Genomic DNA, 23069 nt, shown 5'->3' on the forward strand with positions numbered 1-23069 from the left:
TCAGATGCAGTAAACAGTCATACCCAGGACCATACCTATATAGACTGGTATATTATTAAAATCAAAGACATTGAAAAAGACAAAATATATATTTTGCAACTGCATTTTTACTGCACTAAAAACTCTCAATCAGTGCCATAGCAAGGAGAGGGCGAATGGAGCGACCCTCTCGGGTGCTGAAGCGAAGGGGTGTCAACAGGTGCTGCCCAGCCAGGGCAGGGCACAGGACAGAGCCACGAGTGGCTCGTTTGGGTGGGCACAGGGTGGCTCCCAGCACTGCGTGCACTCCTAAGCAAGCATGGGGGGGATATGTGCCCCCCGTATCTGTGTGCAGGGGGTAAGGATGGGCTGCCGCTGCACGTTTTGCCCCAGATGCCAAACTTCCTTGCCATGGTACTGCTCTCAATCCATTGTCTAGTTTACAGTTAAGGTTGTGTACAGTTAATCCCGCAAGCGTACTCCATGAAAAGCAAAGAAGTAACAATAAGGCAGGGCAAGATGGAACCTTTATTGACTAACTTGTTCAGAAAGGCATTGGTGCCACCCTGCCCTGCCTCCTGCCTAATTTGTGATAACATGGCTAATAACTGCTCTCTAACAGCAAAGGAACCTTCAGTATATACCTTTCTACCTAGACACCTCTTTGCCAGTCACACTAAGGATCTGCAGGGAGACCCAAGGTAAATTAACTAATAAGTGAAGTTAATACCATAAGTTAAAGCTGATTAAACATTAGTGTGTACACATTCAGGAGTAAAGTAGCCTTAGCCTGCTCTAGCTTAATCCTTGGGATTTTATATTGTTCCAGTTTCTTAACCAAAAATGCCATGAAGTACCGACTCCTGTGCCTTACAGAAGTCTAAATGCATTACATGTACACTAATATCTTGTTTTTGCAACCAAATGTGTAATCTTATCAAAATATATGCCAAATTATACAAAATCTGTTTTTCTATAAACCCATGTTAATTGTCATCAATTATATTGCCTGCTTTCATTTTTTATTAATAAAGTCTCATAGCAGCTGCTCTATTATTTTGCCTAAGATCAATGTCAGGCTGACAGGTTTATAATAATCCAGGTAATCCCTTTGCTGTTGAGCAAAAGATTAGGAGAATAAGAGAGCTGAAAACTGAGCAGACAGATAGACATGGAAGAAATGAAGGGGGAGTGAGAAAGAGATAATACAGTGGGGCAAGTCAATATAGGAGGCAACTCAAGTTTGCAAAAAGCAGAATGAATGAATGACCACAAACAAGGCTGGAACATAAGTGACAGAAGAAATTATATATCCCAAATTCTGGAGTCTAGTGAATATATCAGGAGCAAGGCTGCATGGGAACTGGCATCATTGTTCATGGAGAACTTCATGACTTGAATATATTTACATGTTCTAAAACGGGACAAAAAAAGACAAGAGAATCTTGTATAACAAAATTAATTAAATAAATATTTGGTCTGTCAAAACAGTTTATTTTAACAAATCAGAATGTTTTGTACTGGGTTAGGCTTTATATATCTTAATTTTTTAAAAACTTTAAAAAAAATTGAAACAGAAGTAGAGAATTAAAACATTATTCTGAAAAGGCTGACGAGGGCTATGTTGACTTCTTTGTGTGGGCCCTCCTACCCAAAATATGATGTCATTGAAATTATTACACTTCTCTAGAACAGCATTTTTCAACAAAAGTATGTTCCATAGGAAAATTTCTAAACCGCTTTACTCGAGAGGCTCTGCAAGCTTGTTTTAGCTGCCACACCCTCAAAGGTGTTAAGATAGAAAGCCACTGGCCTGAGATAGTTGGGCCATACTTCTCTCCATCATCTCAACTGTAGACAGCATCCACGTATTGAGCCCACTCATTTAATTTAGATGTTTCTGAGTTTGGGCCCTGTTTTAGGTGATGTTGCTCTGGGCTTACCAGACCTCTTTTTGAGTAGGGCCACATAAGAGTTGTGACCTCATTTGATGTTTAAAAAATCCTTAGATGACGTAGAGTGGCCGTGAACCTTTTCCAATTAAATATTTCTCATTAGAGAATATATTACTAGATTGAATATAGCTACTGAAAAGGCAATGGATTCAAATCCAAGTTACTGCTTCTCAGCAATGACTGTACATAGGAACTATTATCCAATTATGCCTTCGTATCTATTCTGGTAGATATAAAAGTAGTTCAGCATTTTAACTTCAGCCTTGTTAGAACTTTGTAAAAAGTAAATATGTTTAATTTTAACGAGGCTTACTGGATAAAATAGAGTGAAAGCATACATTTTACATAAGACATTATTTTAATGGAAATATTTTAATATACTAATAGAAATGACTCTGGCCCAGGGCTCTCTGTTACTTGAAGACAAAAGTAGCCTAGCTGGGGAGCACTGCAGGCTAGGCACCAGGCAGGGCAGCAGCTGTCAGTCACCAGGGTGATAGGCTAATGGAGTAATTAGCAGGCACTTGCCAGGGGTTGCTGACTGGATGTAGGCTCATAAGCCCAAGGCAGGGGCTAGCAGAGGAGGCTTTTCCTGGCTGCCACAGGGGAAGGAGCTACTGCCTGGGACAGCCACCCAGGGATGCTAAGCTGACCATTGGCTGCCTGTAAAAACACTGAGGCTTGGGGAACTCACAAGTAGGCTATGCTGGTAGATTTACTGGCACAAGGGGAGAAAGGTTTGCCTTCTAAAGGGAAAGAAGACTCCTTGCTGTGTTGTTTATGCTGCAGCCCAGGGGCTTATGATTTACGTTACTGTTTTACCAATAGTTTGGGATGAGGCTGGAAGGGTAGAGAAGGAGGCCTTATTAATGCCCAGGATAGCAGGCTCAGGGCTTGAACCCTTATTTAGCCCAGAGTGGCACCAGAGAGGGCGCAGCCACAGAGGGGCCCAGGGCCCAGCAGACTAGAGCCTGGGGCCTGGTCTGGAAGGGACAAGCAAAGCTAGTGCCTCAAAGCCAGGTCTGATTCAGTGAGCCTAGGCTAGAAGGCCTAGCTAGATTAAAGGGGCAGAGGCTGAGGAGATCAAAGGCCCAACAAAGGGAACGACATACCTGTAACACCCACAAGGCATGGGGCATGGTAAAGGGAAGGATTTGGAGCCACACAATTAGCCCTTAAGGTTTTGGGTGCCTCACTGGGCACAGTTGACTAGAGAGAGCCAGCCAGGGGCTTGGGACTGAGGCCTAGAGAAGGCGTGTGGGTAGCCTTCCTATATATTATAAATAACATCAAGGTGTGGCAGGAAAGACAGGAAGGCATCCTAGGGGCAGAGCAGGGCACGGTCATGGAGCCACCAGGGGGCATCACAGCCACCCCTGGGACCCCAGCGTGTTACATAAGGATGTAGATTTTTTCTGAACATATGTCTGACATGCAGAACATAGAAGTATCATAGAGATAAAATCCCTAATTTAAAGACTGGATTTATGAAACATTTAGTACTGTGAGCTCTCTGATCATAAACAAAATAACTGTAAGGAAAGAGAAATAAAGGATGTTTGCAGCCTCTCCCACAGCACACATTTAACTTGTTATAGGTATATGCAATACAGAATTATTCTAGTGTGGCAGACTTACCCAACTGAGCTCCAATGTCTCCTGAGGCTCCAGAATCCTTACTTATGATTGGTGGAGCTTGTTCCAATCAGGAACAAGCTGGGGAAAGCAGGTGCCACCCCCTTCCTGAACAGAGGAGGAGATGCTCCCCAACCTGATTGTGGACTGCAGCATGGCACGTCCACCAGACTTCAGGGGCAGAGCTCCTGACGTGTATAAAAGGAGAGCGTGCTTGGTACACAGGGCAGATGTGGCGAGGGACTCAAGAAGAACGGAGCTGAGAAAAGCTGGGGAGAGGTGCCCCAACAGGCGATATCCCAAGGCTCCTGAAGACATTGCTGGAGGAGCCACTGCGAGAGCCTTGGCCCTGGGAACAGGAAGAGCCTGCTGGGTCCCACACAGTACACAGGGGCTGACCCTGGGAGCTGCAGGAGGCAGCTCGGGTCCCAGGATACTCGGTGCACATAGCAGTGCACAGGGCCACCAGAGCCTGGATGCAGCACGTGGTGGCTCAGGTCTGCTGCCCTCGGTGTGTGGCCAAGAACCCCAGCGCATGCAGCGGTGCACGGAAGTCACCAGACTCTGAGAGCTGCATGTGGCAGCTCGGGTCTGCTACCCTTAGCGTGCAGCTGAGGACTTAGTGCACATGGCAGTGCATGACATCTCTAAACCCTGGGAGCAGCACCACCCTGCTTGGGTTTGCAACCCCCTCACCAGTATGAGGCCAGGCACCCGGAAGGCACGAGTAGGGTGTGGTGGATTTCCAGCAGTCCGAGTCTGGGTTTTGGGACCTGCACAAGGCAGCTCAAGCCCCAACAGAGAACAGAAGGCAGGACCCCGGGCAATCCCGACAAGGCACCTGCAGCTCCAGGAACGTCTCCCCACCTGCTCCCTGGATCCATGAGTACCTGGGGAACAGGTCCCCCTCCCCGGGGGGGAGGCCCTGAAAGGGGAATCTGGCAGGATCAGGAACCAGGTGGACCCATCTAGGAAAGAGGAGGTACCAGGACCCTCCTCCCCCTGGCGGCTTGCCAGGTTTGCCTCCCTAGGGGAACAGTAAATATTTTCTGCCATGAGGGTGCCTGAAGATGGGGGGAAGACTTGCACCTCCCATGTTGTAGATAGATAGATAGATAGATAGATAGATAGACAGATAGATGTTGTGTCATTATTTTAATGTAGCCTGGGTTATGTCAGCCAGTTAAGGTTCGATTGTGTTATTGTTCTTGCTTGAACTTATCTGTGGACACCTGCATTTATTTGTGTAGCTATATTTGCCTGTGGTTATTGTAAACATTTATCTATGTTTTTATAAATCTGTAAATATTTATATTAGTTGAATATTAATACCTATTCCTTTTTTAAGGATTTTGTTAAACAGTAATAAATTTGTATATAGTTAAGTGCTTTGTCCCAGACTGGCTCTATAGAGAAAAGAGGGAACTGCTCCCCGGTGAAAGACCCCTCTCACAGAACTCTTGCCTGACCACCCCGTCCCTTCCACTTGCAGACAGGGCACACCCCTGGGTGTACACAGGCTACAATAGTGTTACACAGACAGCTCAGAAGACTGAACTCATCCAAAACTGAACACTATCATAGGCAGCAGCAATACAAGTATCGGACCTCTCCCCCCCACATTTGATATGCTTCAGCCACAAAGTAAAGGCAACATCTTCAGGGCTAAATGAGATAGGTCTCTCAGAAGAGCTGCCAAGAAGACAAAACTAATGGATTTGCAGTGTGGAATTTTACACTAAGTGGACTTGAAACCCCCAAATAATCATTACTTCTACGCTGGGAAAGAAGGGAAAGGAAGCAAAGAGAAAGGCAGATATTCTATTTTGAAAGAAGCACGTATGTGTTAATTGTTTCACACCTAAAAGCTAGGCATATAGTGGTTGGTGTAGTTGGTGGTAGCACCGCTCCCACAGAGGAAGTGGGATCACTGTGCAGTGAGGATGTCAATGGCATTAAAGAAATGAAATGATTACTTTGATTCAGCTTTCACTTAGGAGGAGGATATTGAATAGGGGGTGGGCAAAGGCAGAGTAGCTAATGGGAATGAGGTCACAAAAACAGAAATTTCCACAAGTGTAGCAGAGGTAAAGCTCAAAGTCATAGGTTGGGAGAACTGTATGATTTCCACCCTACAATTTGGAAAGAACTGGCATATGAAATTACAAATCCAGTGGGAAGAATCTTAATAAATCTATCAAATTGGAACCATATTATTGGACAAAAATGCTGCCCACATTTAGAAAGGGGGAGAGTATCTGGAAAATGTAAGCTGATTAGTTTGACTGCAGTAGTAGCAAGGCTTTACAACAAATTTTGAAGGGAAACATAATTAAAGAGATATATGTAAATAGAAAGTGGAATAAATTGCAAAGGTAGATTGTGCCAAAATAAACTGATACTTTTCTTTGATAAGACATTTTTTGCAATAAATCATACCTGTATGGACCAAAATAAAGCATTTGACACAGTGTCTGGTGGAAAATAATTAGTAAAACTAGAGACAATGGGGATTAGTTCAAAATACATAGGAATTAGCTGATGATCAAACAACAAAAGGTTGTGTTAAAAGAGGAAGTATCAAGCTAGAAGAAGAATTTTACATATGAAGAACTAGATGACATTCAGGAGCAACAGAAGTGGAAGCAATAGAAATGGAAAACTCTTCAATCCTACAAGATGCAATATCATGCCCTTAGAAACCAGTAACAGGAATTTCTGGTATAAACCAAGCTTATCAGTTGAAAGTGACTTAAGGACTAGTTGCCTACAGGATGACTAAGTCACTGATAAGGTGGAGTCATGAAAAAAAGAAAGTATTGGGCAAGGTACTTATAGTACATATAGTGAAGGATTGATGCCACTGTACAAGGCATTAGCGAGACTTCATCTAAAATACTGCATCCAGCCATGGTCCCCCCGTTCCAGGAAAATCATTATACAAGAAGACCCTGAATAAACTTGGTTTGTTACATCCAGAAAACTACAGGCTAAAAGTGGATAGGATTGTTGTCAGTAAGTGCAAAGAACAAAACACCAGAGAGGGAGAATAAAAACTGTGGTAACATTGTGTAGACTGGCCGTGAATAAATTTAGGCTGGAAATGGGAAGAAGGCTACTTTCCATCAGAGGTGTGAGATTCTGGAACAGAGCAATAGCACAATAAACCTAACTGTTTTTAAGATGGGACTTGATAATTTCTTGAAAAGATTTATATGACATAGCTGTCTGAAATAGCAAGGAACTGGACTTGATTGCATAGGAGATCCTTTCCAGTCTTATGTTCTTAGAAAAAAAAGCAGGAGAGTAAAAGTTACTAAGGAAATAATACATTATCTTCTTCATCACACAAGACTGGTGGCCTTGTGGAAGGGAAGGAGGCAAAACCATTAAGATTGGGTCTCTAAGGGGACAGAATTAAATCCAGATGAACCAGAGGTCCTCTTCACAGGATACACTGTGTTTAGTAATATGCAACAACTATAGATAGTTATTGGACCCACCTTCTCTCTGTAGATGGGTACTAGATTGGAAGTGGGTTTATTTTCTTCTCAAAGGCTGCTTCCACAAAACTTTCTTGTTTAAATGCCCATTCAGAAATCCTCCGGTAACTAGGTAAACATATCCCCATATAAAGGCTGCTTCCCAAGTCTAGAATTGCATGCAACCTAAATATCCAAGGGGTCACACAGAGGACTTCCACATCTTCAAAGGCAGGGGATAAAGCACAGTGGAATTATTGCTTCTGCTCACGCTCTTAACCTGGCTGTGCTGCCCCCCCCCAACCTCCCTCTCCAAAAACAAAATAGGTAGGGAGGAGAATCTGGCCAGATAAGTTCAGAGGGAGGAATATTTCCTTTTAAATATATATGAGTGCTCCAGGTTCACAACCAGTTTGTTTTCTTGTTTTAAGAGATAGGGAAAGCACTACAGTAAAGAAAATAAGCCTCACTTGGAAGGATATCAAAGAAATGGGAAGGAAACATAATACCTGTTCCTACAGTGCTGTCCTTATATTTATAATTTTGTTTCTCAGACAGTGGCTTGGGGGGAAGCTATTTCATTCTGGGGCATCATTCCTGCAAGTCATCATTCCTGCAAGGAAACCTGTAAAAAAATTTTTAAAAAAAGAAGCTCTGTGACTGTAAATGTCATTTTTTTCATTACCTTGCTCTCTGCTTCCATCCAAGAGAAGTTCTGCACATCAATTCCTTGTGACAAATGGAACAATGGGTGGCAGTTATATATCATCACACAACTCTTCATTATTCTTTGAGAAACTACAGTGACTGATTTTCAATTACATTGTATCTAGTAATATGTAACAGGCCTGTATAGCCACTACAGGTAATTATTGTGCCCACAGTTTCTCTGCAGGGGAGTAGTAGATAGGATGTGGTTATATTTTCTTTTCAAGGGCTACTTATAAAAAAATACATATACGGTAACAACCCAGATAGGGAAGGAGGAATATCTTCTTAAGTGAAGAAAATGAGGCTATGTCAAAATATTTTTGGCCACGCTGAAGCCTGTGATTCTTTTATTGTATGCTAATAATGTTAATTGTAAATCTGGAATTAAAAGGCCATGGATTTGTACAAGACAACCAGCATTGCTCTTTTGCAACTATATTATGGCCAAATTTCTGTGCTCTGTTACACTGCTGTCACTTCACTGAAGAAAATTTCTTTGGAGTAGCATTTTCCTAAACTGAATATAGAAGCTGGAACAGTAATATTTTTGAGCTGAAAGGAGACAATGGACTAATTCAGTAGCTTGTCAATGTTCACACACTGAAGCAATAAACAAAGAAAGACCGGGGTTTATCAACCCGTGGAATTACAAGGATCTTGGAGTCGCAATATGGAGCACCCTATTCAGATATAAGGATGTTAATATTGCTGCAGTGTTGTCAACCCCAAAAGCTCAAAATTTATCACACCCCAAAAATCATGAGGGTTATATTTAAAGTTGATATTGGGGGGGTTTGGTCTGTTTTGTGATTTTCCTGCTCTTTCTGCTCCTTCCTCCCTCTTGTGAACAAGCATTGGCTGCTTCTTCCTCAGAAGTCCTCAGCTCCTCAGAGGATGGAGGACCTTTGCTAGTCTCCTGCTTCAACTGGGATTGGCAGCTTATCCCAAGGAGACAGAGCGGAGAGATTTTTCCTAGACAGAGCGAACATATCACTTGAAGACTGGGGCTTCTGCTTGCACCAAGGCTGGTGTTGAACAGCACTCATTATCTGAACCTTGACTCAAGAGATGGGCTTCTTGCTCCTCACTCTGATCTGAAGTAGACGATGGACAGACACAGCAAACGAGTGTGGTGCTCAGGCACTATTTAGCTATTAGCACCTTGTTGGAGGTGGGGATGACCAGACTTCAGCGCGTGTGGAGAACAAACCAGGGGAAATGGACAACAAAGTGGAAAATAAAGCTTCTAATTTCACATTTCAGTTACTGGTGTGGACAAATTACAAAGAAAAACTGGCTCCCCATGGAACGCCTTGGTGCCCATGCTAGCTGAATGCTCCTGACAGAGCAGAGCAGATATAGTACTGCTATCCTGACCTGGCATTTTGGCTGGTCAGCTACAAAAAAGGCTGGTCCCTTCTCTTGCACTGATTTCACATTGGTGAGATTCCCTGGAATTCAGCAGAGGGCTGCAACTTGTTATACCTTGCAGTTATATAGCATATCTGGTTGCTTCCTAGCATGTAAAAACGTGAACATTCATTTCATACAGCATGTCATGGTATTTTCATTCCATTTTTCTAATTAAAAAGATCCAGCTGTTCAGCTCTCTGGAATTTCTATGTTCCCTAACCCTAGATGTTTTTCCCATCATGTAGGTGGCCCAGGCTCTGGAAAAGGAACCCAGTGTGAACAGTTAGCACAAAAGTATGGATTTGTACATCTGTCCATTCGTGATCTTCTCAAACGAGAATCATCCTCATTATCAGAGAGGAGCAAATTGATCAAAGACATCCTGGAATGTGGGGAGCAGGTGCCTGGAGTAAGTAATGTGATTGCAGAAGAAAGCAGGAGGCCCCCTCAAATAAGGGAAATAGGAGAGCAGAGCTGAGGTGCTTTTCCATTTGAGGAGGAGTAAGGTCCCTCCCTGGTAAAGAGGTGTCCCCTTGTCTAGATATGTGGCAGTCTTCTTCATTGTGTTTACCAGGAAAAGATCCTCTTTTACCTACAACTTACTCATAAATTCCCTGAGAGAGAGCAATTATAATGAACTGTTTTGTATGCTACACCTTTGCAGAAAGCACAGCTTACGATGGGGAAGTGAGATAGGCACTTTTCAATTCTGGACTGGTGCAGGCACTGGCAGGAGCCCCAACTTAAGTTATGTACCCCTAGCAGCCATTTTAATTTATGCTGCTTTCAATTGTCTTTATGGATCTGGCTGGCATCCAGAACAGTGGGAGTGCAGAGCAATGGGACTGGGATGTAGCATAAGGCTGTTATACTGGCCATTCCCTCCAAGAGAAGCCACCTCCCTAATTCCCAGGCAGCAGACATCCTGCAAGCTATGTAGATTTATAGCCATATTAAACTATATTGCAAGCCAGAACCAAGGACAGTTTGAGCTACAGCAAGTGCAGTTAGATTAAAAGATGTGTGTGTTAATAAAATGCATCAAGAAAGGAAATTAAGAGGTATATTGGGTCTGGGTTTGTTTTTCACTTTCTATAACAGGATCAATTCTATTGTCATTAATGCAGTCACAAGTTTTGTGCATTCAATTAAACTCCAAAATGTCCCTCCTCCTTCCCTTCCCTTCCCTTCCCCCCCCCCCCATGAGGCTGCACACCTTAAGCAGAAATAGAAGAGAAGATCATGGAAATCCAGGACAGATGATAAGCCTGCCCCTGGATTCATGTGACAGTTGTTTCTGAGAAAATGCTATTCAGCGCCTACAGTAAATTTGGTACTACTAGAAAAAAAAATTATTTTCAAGGGGTCTGCCTACGGGAAGCAGACTTGCAATGGTTCCCAGAAACATGGGACTAAAGATGTTATAACAAAACCCTTTAAAAGAATACATATTGGTAACAAAGAATTATTTTTCTTCAATGCAGGATATTATTTTGGAGCTAATGAAGGAAGCTATGATGACCAGTTTAGGAGAGACAAAAGGATTTCTGATTGATGGCTATCCCCAAGAGGTGAAACAAGCAGTAGAGTTTGAAGAAATGGTAAATATCTACTTATATACTCATATATAAACAATCACTTTCATTGGACCCAAAAAGCAATTAATCAGATACCCAGCTTTAGCAGGTGTGACCATAACACAACATTCAACTCGAGTCCAAGAGCGTAGTCTTGCTTCTGTCATTCAGCTTTTGGCATTCAAGAAACACAGTGAGTCTAGCTCATTTTCCCCACTATCCTGTCTCTGCAGGGACAAAAAGAATGAAAACAGACTTCAGTCATTTAAATAAGGCTAAATCTGAATTGTTATGTTTAAGAAGATGTGCTACTTTTAGATTAACTCTTCCAACCATAACCACTTTGTCAGTTCCATGTTGCCACTATACATCCTATCATGATTCATTTTAAGTGCTATTTGATGTAGGTCTATGCATGTATCATCATTATAATTATTCTTTCCATTGAGTTAGATCTCTTAGTAGTCACTACCATTTTGAATAAGCAAGGCATAGGCTTTAGTTGTATGATAGACAGCATGTTGAAATATCCATGAAAATGGCATTTTTGCAAGTTAGTTGTGTGGTAGTTTACAAGGAGTAAGAAAGGTATTGATTTCTCAGTGTATTCACAGACCCACTGAAATTACTTCATTATTGATTTCTGAGCCTGCAGAAAGTATTCTCTCAAAATAAACACGTAGACTGAATGTGTGCACACTCACTAATGCAAGGAAAAAGCAGAACAAAAACAGCTGATTGGTTTATATCAGTGTGTTAAGGCCTAAGCACCAACATACACATCACTTACAGGCTTGTGTATCTGCCAGCATAGGCCCATCTCAATGCTTGCCTTGGGTGAATTCTCCCTCTAGACGATTCAGGATGTTTACAAACAGAGGATATAGAAACTGTAGCCAGATTCCCACAGATTTCCTGAATTAAGTCCATGGCACTGCAACACTCCTCAAAGGCTAGGCAGTACTGAGTCCTTGTTAGCTTTCAGAGCAAAAAGTAAAGATCCAGATATTTAAAATTTAGCTGATAAAAATTAGTCACCAATTCAACCCTTGTGCAACTTCACTGAAGCTACTTAAATTACAGCAGGGGTGAATTTTAGCCCTAGGTGACTCAATAAGTCCTTGAAATATTTTTAAATTGGTTAGGTCTGAGATAATGTTCCTAGGAGAAATAAAACACTAGAGTAATTTTTAAAGGTCATTTAAGGAAAATGGCCACCTGCATCATAACTGAATGAATAAAAAGACATCACAGGAGTTTTCTGAGAGTGTATTAATTAGTGGTGACAGCGCACTGGAACCATCATATACAGCATATGCAGCTAGCATTATAAGTATCTAAGAACTGTCTAAGATTCAGGAATAGCTCTCACAAAAAGACAGAAACACAATAAAAACCTTTAGTTTCCTAAACTAATTCTCTCATGAATTCAAGTGCTTCAGGCTATCAATGTGCATCACTGGTGCCTAGCTAGTATATTTTTTTCTATTTAAATGGCCCTGGTTTGATAATAAACTCCCTTGCAGCTTGAGGGACAGAAAATCCTGTTTGTTAGCGCTTCAGGCTAGTTCGAACTAAGCTAGTATCATGTGAAAGAGTAAATCACACAGGGCCAACCTGAGTAGTATCTCACTCTTCAAGTAAGACCCAGCCACGGATCCAACACAGAGTCAATATGTAGTGAGGGCAGTAAATAGCTTCCTAAAGATTTTGTTTCTGGGTTAAAGTCCATGGGCCCTACAGGAGCCCGCCAGAAGTTATACAGCACTGAGTGCTGACTAGACTACATGCATATGGAGCCATCTCAATGCCATTATATCTGGGGGCCTTCCATTCATTTTAGTCTCACAAAACCTTTGAGAAGGAGAGAACTATTATTTCAGTTTTAAGATGGGAATGTGAAGCAGAGAGACATTTATAACTAGGGTGACCATATGTCCCAGGCAACAGGGAGACTCAACTTCTGTAGCCCAGTCCCAGCCAGTTGGTCAAAAGTCCCAGAGTCCAGCAGGGAAGTAGAGCGGCACAGTGCACCAGGCAAGTGGGTGGGCAGGCACTGCTGCGGCTGGCCGGGGGGAAGGCAGGCAGACTGGAGCAGGGTGGCAAGCTATGGCAGCAGTGTGTGTCCCGACTTGCCCAAGACATACGGTCACCCTACTTATAGCCCATCACTCCCTCTTTGGTGCAGTAGCAGACAGTACCATAACAAGACACATGACACCTACACCACTCTCCCCTATATCAGAACGAATTAAATCCCCATAGGGCAGAGATATGTTCAAGGCCATAAGTTCTGCTGAGCAACAGAGCAGTGGTGGCAACACCACTCCTCACTAATGCAGCTATGAACAGAACAGAAAATCAGAGAAAAGGTGGGAAGAGATGCAGCCTCTGGAGAACTCAAGGGTTTTCAATTTTTGGTTTATCTGGTCAAAGTTACTTAGCTCTATCAGAGGAGCCCAGGCTATAATTTTAAAACTTGTGGTCATACCAGCCAGTCACAACTGAGGGAAGACACTGACCCATGGGATTTACTTCATGTGCATTGCAGGGAAATCTTAACACATAAGATAAATAGCACAGATAAATACCAGACCTCCTACTAATTTGTCCACAACTTTGTCTATCTAAGATGACCTCTGGACTTATTGGTTTTAAATTAAATAGGCCACTGGTAATCTTTCCTGGCCTGAGCTGAAAATTATGGGCTGACAGACTGGAAGCGACCATTGGCTAGGGACTGAGCCCACAGCATTGAGGTCAAATAACGCGTGGGAGTCTTGGCTGCCTGTTAAAAAATATAAGGAAGTAGAAGTGCCAGCAAAAGAGTTCACAACCTCAAATCCTTTCATTGCTACTCAGCTACTGCAGGCCTCTGTGGAATACTTCAGAATCCTATCTGCCGGGTACTTCCTGATTAAAAGAATTGGCAGCCTCTCCTTTTTGGGAGGGCCACGTGCCAGTCATCTGCTGTTCTGTTATAGCCAAGGGCAGTGCACTATAGCAAAATGTTACTAGTAAAGGGAATTTACATTATTTTCTTGACTGCTTTCCCTTGTCCTTCCCTACAAAGAAGCTATCCAAATAACTGCTGGAATCTAAAAGACTTAGAAAAGGGACTGGGAACTGGCCCTTTCACTAATATCATTTAAAGGACTTTGCACAAAGATCCCTGGAGAATAAAGCCCGTGACAGGGATTTTAGATCTTTAAACATCGCCTCCATTTATCTTACTAGAGTGGAGTTTATCATACGTGTCTCAGACCTCTTGCTCTTACTCTGACAAAACTCAGTGTGAATAGTTTCCCCTGAGTAAGCTACAGGGTTGGATGCACTGTAGGGTTCTTTCCCCAAGGTGTAAAAAAGACATCTGGGCCTACCCAATAAAGTGAATTATGAGAAATGAGGCTTAGAGTTCATGCAAGTTATTTTTCACCTGGAAATCAGTAGAAGCAAAGCATTCACAGTAGCTAGTTTTGCTATTTAATAGGGGCAGAGACTACCTCTCTCCTTGCCGTGTCTCAAGAATAAAAATAATTCTTGTTTCATTTAGCTTTGGTTCACTTGAGTCTTCCATGGAAAAGGTCAGAGCCTCTCCAGGGAAGGCAGCCACACAGCCTGAGAAGCACACCAGTACTCGGCTTTTCTTACAAGTTGAAAACACTACAACTCTGCATAAATACAAAATGAGATACAGCATTTCTTCATTCATATCACGACTGTTGTATTGCAAGTAAAATTGGACATAGAGTGCCATAAAATACCTATGAAAACTTGCATGTATAATTTCAGTTACCTGTATCGGATAGCATTCCCAAACCTTGTTATTTGTTGTTCCATTCTATTTTGGCAGGGAGGGTTTCAATTTCAGAAATCTTTGGGGAAACTCCAACACAAAAACGTGTGTTTGTGTATAAATGCTTTATTTTGCCATTTATTTATACTTCAAACCTGGGCAAAAAAAATCCCATTCAACTTATCAGTCATCTGCAAGAGCTTGTATTAAATAAAGAGTAGCTGACTTTTGTTTGCTTAAAAGCATTGCTCAGACAATTGCAAATGCTGAACTAGTAATGTTATAGTCTGGTTCTCAGATTGTAAACTCTTCAAGGCAGATCTCTCTGCCCACCACAGCAAGGTCCTCATCCTAACTGGGGTCTCAGCATGCCCTGTAACATATATGGCTGTTAATAACAACTCTAATAATTTATTTGCAGATGAACAATAAACAGAAAAGGACTAAATTAACTGAATATATTGCTTGCTGAAAATAGGTGGTTTTGCTCTAATTATTTGCCTGCAGGCAAGCCAGGTTTTCTTGTTATCTGTTAAAACAGAATTGACAAACAAAAGCAGATTTTGCAAAGCCAGTCTTTCTGACTATCCATTGTTTCTCTGCTGCTGTAGGTTGGGGAGCCAAAACTTGTGCTCTGCATGGACTGCTCCGCTGAGACCATGAGCAGTCGCCTTTTGACAAAAAGTCAGAGCTGTGAGTGCTTTGATGATAATGCTGAAACTATCCAGCAGCAAATTGAAATATATTACCAAGCAACAGAGCCTGTGATTGCATATTATGAAAAGAAGACACAGTTATGCAAGGTAAATTGCTCAAAATTTGAATTAAGCTATTGTTCTTTTCTGCCATTATATGAACGGTATTCAAGGATTAGTGACATGAGGCCATTTATGAACTGTGCTCAGTTCCTGCCAGCCTACTCTGGAGCTCATTTTCTGATTTACTCCTATCTCCCTGAGTTTATTTCTCCTGGGCGCAGGTTGTCACTGGCAATATCAAAGAGTATCTGCAAACTATGCTGTTCCTTTCAACATGCAGCGGAGCCTTCTACTTTATGCAACATTTGCAGTTAAGCCTCTGAGGTCTGCAAAACAATTTGAAAGCATAACAATATGAGATTTGCTCAGAATGCCCTACATCACCACACCCCATATTAAACAGCAGTGCTGGAAGGCTTTTCCTTAAAAGTCTAGGCATTGAGGCTAGGTACAGATATTACACTTTCACCAGTATAAGTGATTGGAAACTGGTCTATAGCTGTAACAGAACAGAAGTTCAGCACACATAGACTGGTTTAAAAATAGTGGAACCCGATCTAAGATTTGCGCCCTCCCCACCCCGGGCAAACGTGCGTTCCATTCGCTACTGATCTAAACTACGGCGCCTACAGAAAACTGCACAACTTAGATCGATTCTGCCTCAGACTTTTTGAATGTCTGTACCTAGCCTTAGTGCACAGCATGGGCTTCCAGAAATAGGGCGCGTGATCAAACCCATACTAAGCACTTCAGCATAACAACTAAATCTCCCTGCTTTTCAGAAGGCAAGATTGCATCCACTAAAATAAGCACACACTTCCAGACCAGACTTGTGGAGACAATAAGTGAGGAATCTTCAGCTACTATAAATGGCACAGCTCTGCGAATGCCATGAGCAACTTCAGGTTACATTAAGAATACACATCTTGAGATTTTGAGAGAAACCTAAATGGGCAGGTGTTGAGGGTTTCAGATCAGTTTAAGGGACCAAATCCTGTTTAGCTTCACTAGCTGCCTTTGAAAATCCTGGCTTGTAATTTTTTATGCAACCTCCCTCAGTGCCTGACTAAGTACTGTTCATAATTTTATTTTAAGGGATGTTAATGATCTTTTTAAATCCAAATGCTCTGTGTTATGGCTAAGCAGGAGTATAACCATACTGTCCTTTCAGGAAACAGCCACTCTTTGCTTTGTCATTGAGCAAATGGGCAGAGCTTAACAGACATATAAAAAGACAGAATTGATTTAACCATTTTTACAGGATTTTAGTTCTTGGGAAAGGTGGCTGATAGGCATCCTTGATACCAAATCCCCTCATTAAGCCATAGCACAAGTACAGCACAGGGTAGTGACAGTACAAGTTTACCTACACTTTCCAGCTCACTAGTCTTCAACCCTGGACTGCAGGTGGCTACACGTTCAAGTGTGACATTCACCCCCTGTGCAAAGGTCCAGCACAACAAGCAGAGTCAAAATTAAATAGTGCATCTGCCCCTCTGCCCAGAGGTACAGTGAGAGGAGAATGAGCTGTATTTTCAAGTTCCAAAAAGCAGCTTAGTTTCCTCATTAGCTGTGTTGGTTTACTGTTAGGAAACACGTGGAATAGTCCTAGAAAATAAGGTGGCCAGCCTGTGGCGCACATGCCCAAGTGGCATGGACAGCCTCCATGTGGCACAGCAGACTGAGAAAGGGTAGGCAGCACAGCGGTAAATAGGGTAGGGAGCAGAAAGCAGAGCAGCAGATCAAGCAGGGGAAGAGTAACATAACAGCACTCAAGAGATGGCACAGACCTTAATTTGTGGCAAGCCAACCAAAAGGTTGGTCCCTATTGCTGGAGAGCCATGGGCATCCACAGTCTGATCTATCTCCCACTAAAGTTAGGAAAAGTCTTTCCCCTACTTAGGATGCCCTTCTTTTGCTTGTGCGTATGTTGAATAATGCCTGTGAAGCTGCACATATGTAACCTTAACCACGTTCCCTGTCTGACTGCTAGAGATTCACAGCCTGCCTGAGAGGTTAATATGCAATTAACAGGTTGATTGAGAATGAAAAACAATCCATTTCTGCTGCCACCTGAACAGGAACAATTTGACAATGTTAGATTACTATAGCCAAAAAGCCAGGTGTTCATTTGAAGTCATTCTTTGGGTAGAAGATAACTGGTAACTGCTTCTATTCAGCAGCAGAAGTGTTAAACGCAGCAAAAGGACTGTACTCTTACTATGCAAATGTTTTCCCTGTCTGCAAACCTGACAGGAATAAATTATGGTGAACCTTTCACAAGCGTAGTGAAGCAGAAGAACTGGTAATGCGCTTTGCTGGCAGGGGCATTTGCAGAAGAAAGCTAAACAGAATTAGGGGCAAAGAATCACAGGGTTTGGGGAGGTGGCTATTTTGGTTGCAAATTTCCTATTAAGGCAGAACGCTTTCAGACTTTATTCTGGAAGGCAAAATATCTGTAGCAGAAGAGTGGAAGTTATTTTCTAGCTACCTAACAAAAGTCCTGAATTTGGGACAATTCTCTTTGCTATGATTCCTTTCACAGTCGATTACAGAGCATCTACCGGCTGGTAACAACGACATACAGGCTGTTTTAACAGATGATTCCTACTATGCACACAGGGGCTGAAAATACTTCTCAAAAGAATAGATTGTAACCTCCACAAATCTGAAGCATTCACCCTATTCAGTGTAGTTTTATATATACAGAGCCATTACACTATTTTAATTGCATGAAACAGAAGTTATTTTACAGTTATTAATTTTCAGTATCACAATTTGTAATGACTTTGCTTTTTCACGACAAAGCATGCGAGTATCAAGTCAAAGCTGAAAAAAGAAGAAAAATTGATAATAGAAGTACAACTTCAAAAATGTAGTTGCTCCTTTTTTTTTTAGAGGAGCGGTATAAACAAGACACTGCGGTGGACAGGGCTTACAAACCTGTGTTAAATTCCTGGTTCTTCCACTGCCCGTCAGGTGACCTTAAGCAGTCACTTCCCTCCATGTGCCTCAGTTTTCCTATTTATAAACTTGAAGTAAGCATAATGACTTCCCCATACAGTGCTTTGAAGTATATGAGTGAAAAGTGCTGTTTATAAGTGCTAAGTAATTAGTACTATACATCATTTGCCATAAAAGGTTTTTATAGTTGTGTTGGATTTCCTAGCGCATGGGAAATTACAAACTTGGAAATCAACAAAGTTTTTAGTGGCTCCAAAACTGAATTAATTATCCACAGGGTGAGGGCTTTTGGAGCAATGGGCTATAGATGCCTTTTATAACATTCTTGCATGAAGCAGAGAGGATGGGCCACACTTGTAAAGATATTTACGCACCAAAAGAAGAGATATGCATATGGGGATTTATAGAAGTGCCTAGTACCTCTTTTTCCTTGATTTCAAAGGGAGCTAGGTGACTTGGTGCCTTTGAGGAATCTTACAAGCATATATATGCAGCTTAATATGTCTCACCCTCTGCCTAACGCACTAATCGCCTATTCAGATATTCTACTTATACTGATGGAAAAAAAGACAAAAAACCTGATTATTCTTAATATCTGACTCATCTTTTAAAGCTTCTTTTATTGACAGTATGTAGGAGTGCAATAAGTAATATTAAATGGCAAAGCATATCTAATGAAGCTAGATAAGAGCGATCCTAACGTGGTTTACAGCAAATGAGTAGGCGTCTTAAACAGGAAACTTCATGTTAAAATTGACAGCTAAAAGAAATGTGTGCTCAGTGAATTATGCAAGCAACCCAACTCAAAGGATTTATACAACTTCACTAGATAAAACTGAATAAGATCAAAGGTTAGCTTAGAAGATATCCACAAGATCATCTACAGGGGTCTATGCAGATGTCAACCCAGTTGCAATATCTTGCTTCTACTCTTAAATAACAGGGCTGAAAAACAGTCAAGGAATATGATGCCCAAGGACCTGTAGTATGCATTGTTGGTCACCTATTCCAAATTTGCACAGCAAATACAAAACAAACACAATTATTCATAGACATTGGCAGCTAGGTAGATGGTCTACTATTATTATCTGGTTTCTGGTAGTGGCCAAAAGTAGATGCTTAACAGGCTGCTTTTCATGCTAACAATTCTTTATTTGAGGTAAAACATTTTTGCAAGCCCCTTATAGGCACTTAAAAAATAAAACGTATTAGTGATGATAATGGTTGTCTCTATATAATCTATTAATTTGCATATGTTTGGAAAAGCTAGCAGAGAATATGTGCCCTTGAGAAGTGATGATATAATGATTGAGGGAACAAGCTTTTGTTGTCTTTAAATTGCAATAAAATATAATGCCCTCTAAGCCCTCCACCTTTCGCATTATTGTTATGACCCTGCCAGTCTGCAATCCAATCAGGTAAGACACTTAGAGACAGGTCAATCACCAACCCACAGGCAGAGATAATATTGTCTTAAAGGGAGTTGCTTGAAATGGAGATAATTGTGCAGCAGACAGAGGAAATGAAGTCATGAACATACCTTGAGAAGAGTGCCATCTTGAAGGTCTGTTTGTGGAATCTGTCACAATACTGAGGGGACAAATACCCTGCCTTCTCTGCCAGACTTTTAGTCAGCGCTGCTCGCAGAGGTTACGAAGTTGCTGGCCAACAACCTGCAAGCTGCACCTGTCTCCTTCCTGGCTGCTGCAGTTTGCTGCTGGTGAAGGGTGAAGATATTTTTTGGTGAATGAGTAGGAGGGGAAACAGGGTTGCAGCTGCTCTGCAAAACAGTGTTACAAGTCCTCTACTCAAGAAAACAACCCTTCGTTCTGACAGTCTGACCGGAGACCTTTGTCTCCGGTTAGGAGAGTAACTGGAAAAGTTGTGGCAAGGCAGCTGCACCAATTGCATTTATCAATCTCTGAATCAACAGACAAATATAAAATAGCCATGATTCCTGGCCATCTATCTACAGCTTTTACAAATGCTGGCCACGGAAAAGCTAGCAAATACTAACAGGAGTAGATGGAAACCTTCACAAGCGCCCAGCTGTGAGCAACATTCTTCTGCCCCAAGGGCTTTCAGTCCTCCTGGAGTTGGATAGTATCACCTCTGTTGTTGTGTTTATTTGATATCTGTACATAGGACAGAGAGAGAGAGAGAGAGAGAGGCTCCAAGCCTGAGAGAGAGAGAGAGAGAGAGAGAGAGAGAGAGAGAGGTCTTGGCTTTAGCATGTATTCCCCACTAGAATCCAGACATATATTTTCTTTCAGACGCACCAAAAAACCCTGTTTTTAATTTTGTTTCAAGAATGGAGACAAAGTAGATGGATGGGCCTTTCTTTACTTTTTGACATCAAAATTTTGGATTAGATGGTTACTGGGCAGGAAATGCCGGAGGCTCTCCTCCAAGGCCCAGGCGGAGTCATGCTGCAGGGCAGTGGGTTGGACCCTGGGGCCCTGTGCTGCTCAGTCGAGGTAGACAAGTGGACAGATACTTAGAGTTGCATTTAACAAATTACAAGGAGTGAAAAAAATGATTTGTTCTCATGGCTTCATACTAAAATTCTTCTGCTATAAAGTATATACCTGTGTGCATGTAAAGAACCAAATTTCATGCTTTCAAGATATAATCAAACTGGAAACTGAAGATTTTGTTCAGATCTCAGATTATGTTACAGTAAATTTATCTGTAATAAATTATATTAGGTATCTAGTTCATTGACACTGAAGAAATACAAGATACTATAAAATATAGTTTTACTAAGTACAGATTGAATTAGTATGTTACAAGTCTCTGAAATTATTCCCAGCACACTTACTGGCTGGGAAATCTGTTCTCCACTGCAAAAACATGGATAACTCTTTCATAACATGTGAAGAAATTTAAATCTTTGGTTTGTGTTGAAACGAGTTATTGAAAGTGTTTGGAACAGCCAGAGAGACTACAATCAAGGCAGAATTGATGAAGAACTCAAAGGAAAAACCTCAATAGTCTATTTTACAGAAAGTGAGCAATGGAACAGAACAAACATAGTGGCCCGCTGCAGAGCATACGCTGCACAAAGCTCATGGAGAACTGGAACAAATTCACAAAGCTTGAAGTACAAAAAAATTCCAGATAGGCAAGAGGGGCTGGAAGTTGTTGCCTGGAGGCCATTAGGTCACAGTGGGCATATAGATTCATAGATGTTAGGGTCGGAAGGGCCTCAATAGATCATCGAGTCCGACCCCCTGCATAAGCAGGAAAGAGAGCTGGGTCCAGATGACCCCAGCTAGATACTCATCTAACCTCCTCTTGAAGACCCCCAGGGTAGGGGAGAGCACCACCTCCCTTGGGAGCCCGTTCCAGACCCTGGCCACTCGAACTGTGAAGAAGTTCTTCCTAATGTCCAGTCTAAATCTGCTCTCTGCTAGCTTGTGGCATTTATTTCTTGTAACCCCCGGGGGCACCTTGGTGAATAAAACCTCACCAATTCCCTTCTGTGCAGGTTATCCGCATCCCTCTTGAAGTGCGGCGCCCAGAATTGCACGCAGTACTCCAACTGCGCCCGATAGAGGGGAAGTATCACCTCCTTGGACCTATTCGTCATGCATCTGCTGATGCACGATAAAGTGCCATTGGCTTTTTTGATGGCTTCGTCACACTGCCGACTCATGTTCATCTTGGAGTCCACTAGGACTCCAAGATCCCTTTCCACTTCCGTGCCACCCAGCAGGTCATTCCCTAGGCTGTAGGTGTGCTGGACATTTTTCCTCCCTAGGTGCAGCACTTTGCATTTCTCCTTGTTGAACTGCATTCTGTTGTTTTCTGCCCACTTGTCCAACCTGTCCAGGTCTGCTTGCAGCTGTTCCCTGCCCTCCGGCGTGTCCACTTCTCCCCATAGCTTTGTGTCATCTGCAAACTTGGACAGAGTACATTTCACTCCCTCGTCCAAGTCACTGATGAAGACATTAAAGAGTCTCGGTCCAAGGACCGAACCCTGCGGGACCCCACTTCCCACACCCTTCCAGGTCAAAACCGACCCATCCACCACGACTCTCTGGGTGCGACCCTCCAGCCAATTCGCCACCCGCTGGACTGTGTAGTCATCCAAGTCACAGCCTCTTAACTTGTTCACCAATATGGGGTGGGATACCGTATCGAAGGCCTTCCTGAAGTCTAAGTATACGACATCCACCCCTCCTCCTGTGTCCAGGCGTTTCGTAACCTGGTCATAAAAAGAAACTAGATTGGTCAGGCACGATCTGCCTGCCACGAACCCGTGCTAGTTTCCCCTCATCATAATTTGTCCTGCCGGGCTCCCACAAATGTGAGCCTTGATAATTTTTTCAAAGACTTTGCCAAGGATGGAGGTGAGACTGACTGGCCTATAGTTGCCCGGGTCCTCCTTCCTCCCCTTTTTGAAAATGGGGACCACGTTGGCCCTTTTCCAGTCCTCCGGGACTTGGCCCGTGCGCCATGAGCTTTCAAATATTCCCACCAGTGGCTCTGCAATGAATTTAAACATGCTTAAAATTACTGGGCATTAAGCTAATGCACATTAAGCATTTTTTGACAGGTGTCTATGGAGGCAGGCGGCCAGTACCCTGGCCATGGACAGTGCCCCTGAGGGTTCAGGGGGCTATGGTGAATGCCAGGGGCTCCTGTGGGCAGGAGGTGGTGGAGGCCCTCCTCCAAGGCGCAGGCAGAGTCCTGCTGCAGGGCAGCAGGTTGGACCCAGGGACCCTGTGGGGCCATGCCGGAGCCTGAATGTGATTGGGCATGGGAGGCATGGGGAGCCTGAATGTGGTTTCCAT

The 23069-nt window shown here is 42.6% G+C and overlaps 1 protein-coding gene across 1 annotated transcript in view; it reads left to right on the forward strand.

Annotated features, from left to right (window-relative positions):
* Positions 1-23069, forward strand: part of AK5 (adenylate kinase 5) — a 168545-nt gene that overhangs the window by 139569 nt on the left and 5907 nt on the right. Inside the window, exons 12-14 of the mRNA XM_025193601.1 lie at positions 9421-9584; positions 10660-10776; positions 15160-15351. Coding sequence (XP_025049386.1) covers positions 9421-9584; positions 10660-10776; positions 15160-15351 — 473 coding nt within the window. The remainder of the gene's footprint in view (positions 1-9420; positions 9585-10659; positions 10777-15159; positions 15352-23069) is intronic.

The sequence above is a fragment of the Alligator sinensis genome, unplaced genomic scaffold (genome assembly GCF_000455745.1).
Source record: "Alligator sinensis unplaced genomic scaffold, ASM45574v1 scaffold51_1, whole genome shotgun sequence".
In the NCBI taxonomy this organism is placed as follows: domain Eukaryota; kingdom Metazoa; phylum Chordata; order Crocodylia; family Alligatoridae; genus Alligator; species Alligator sinensis.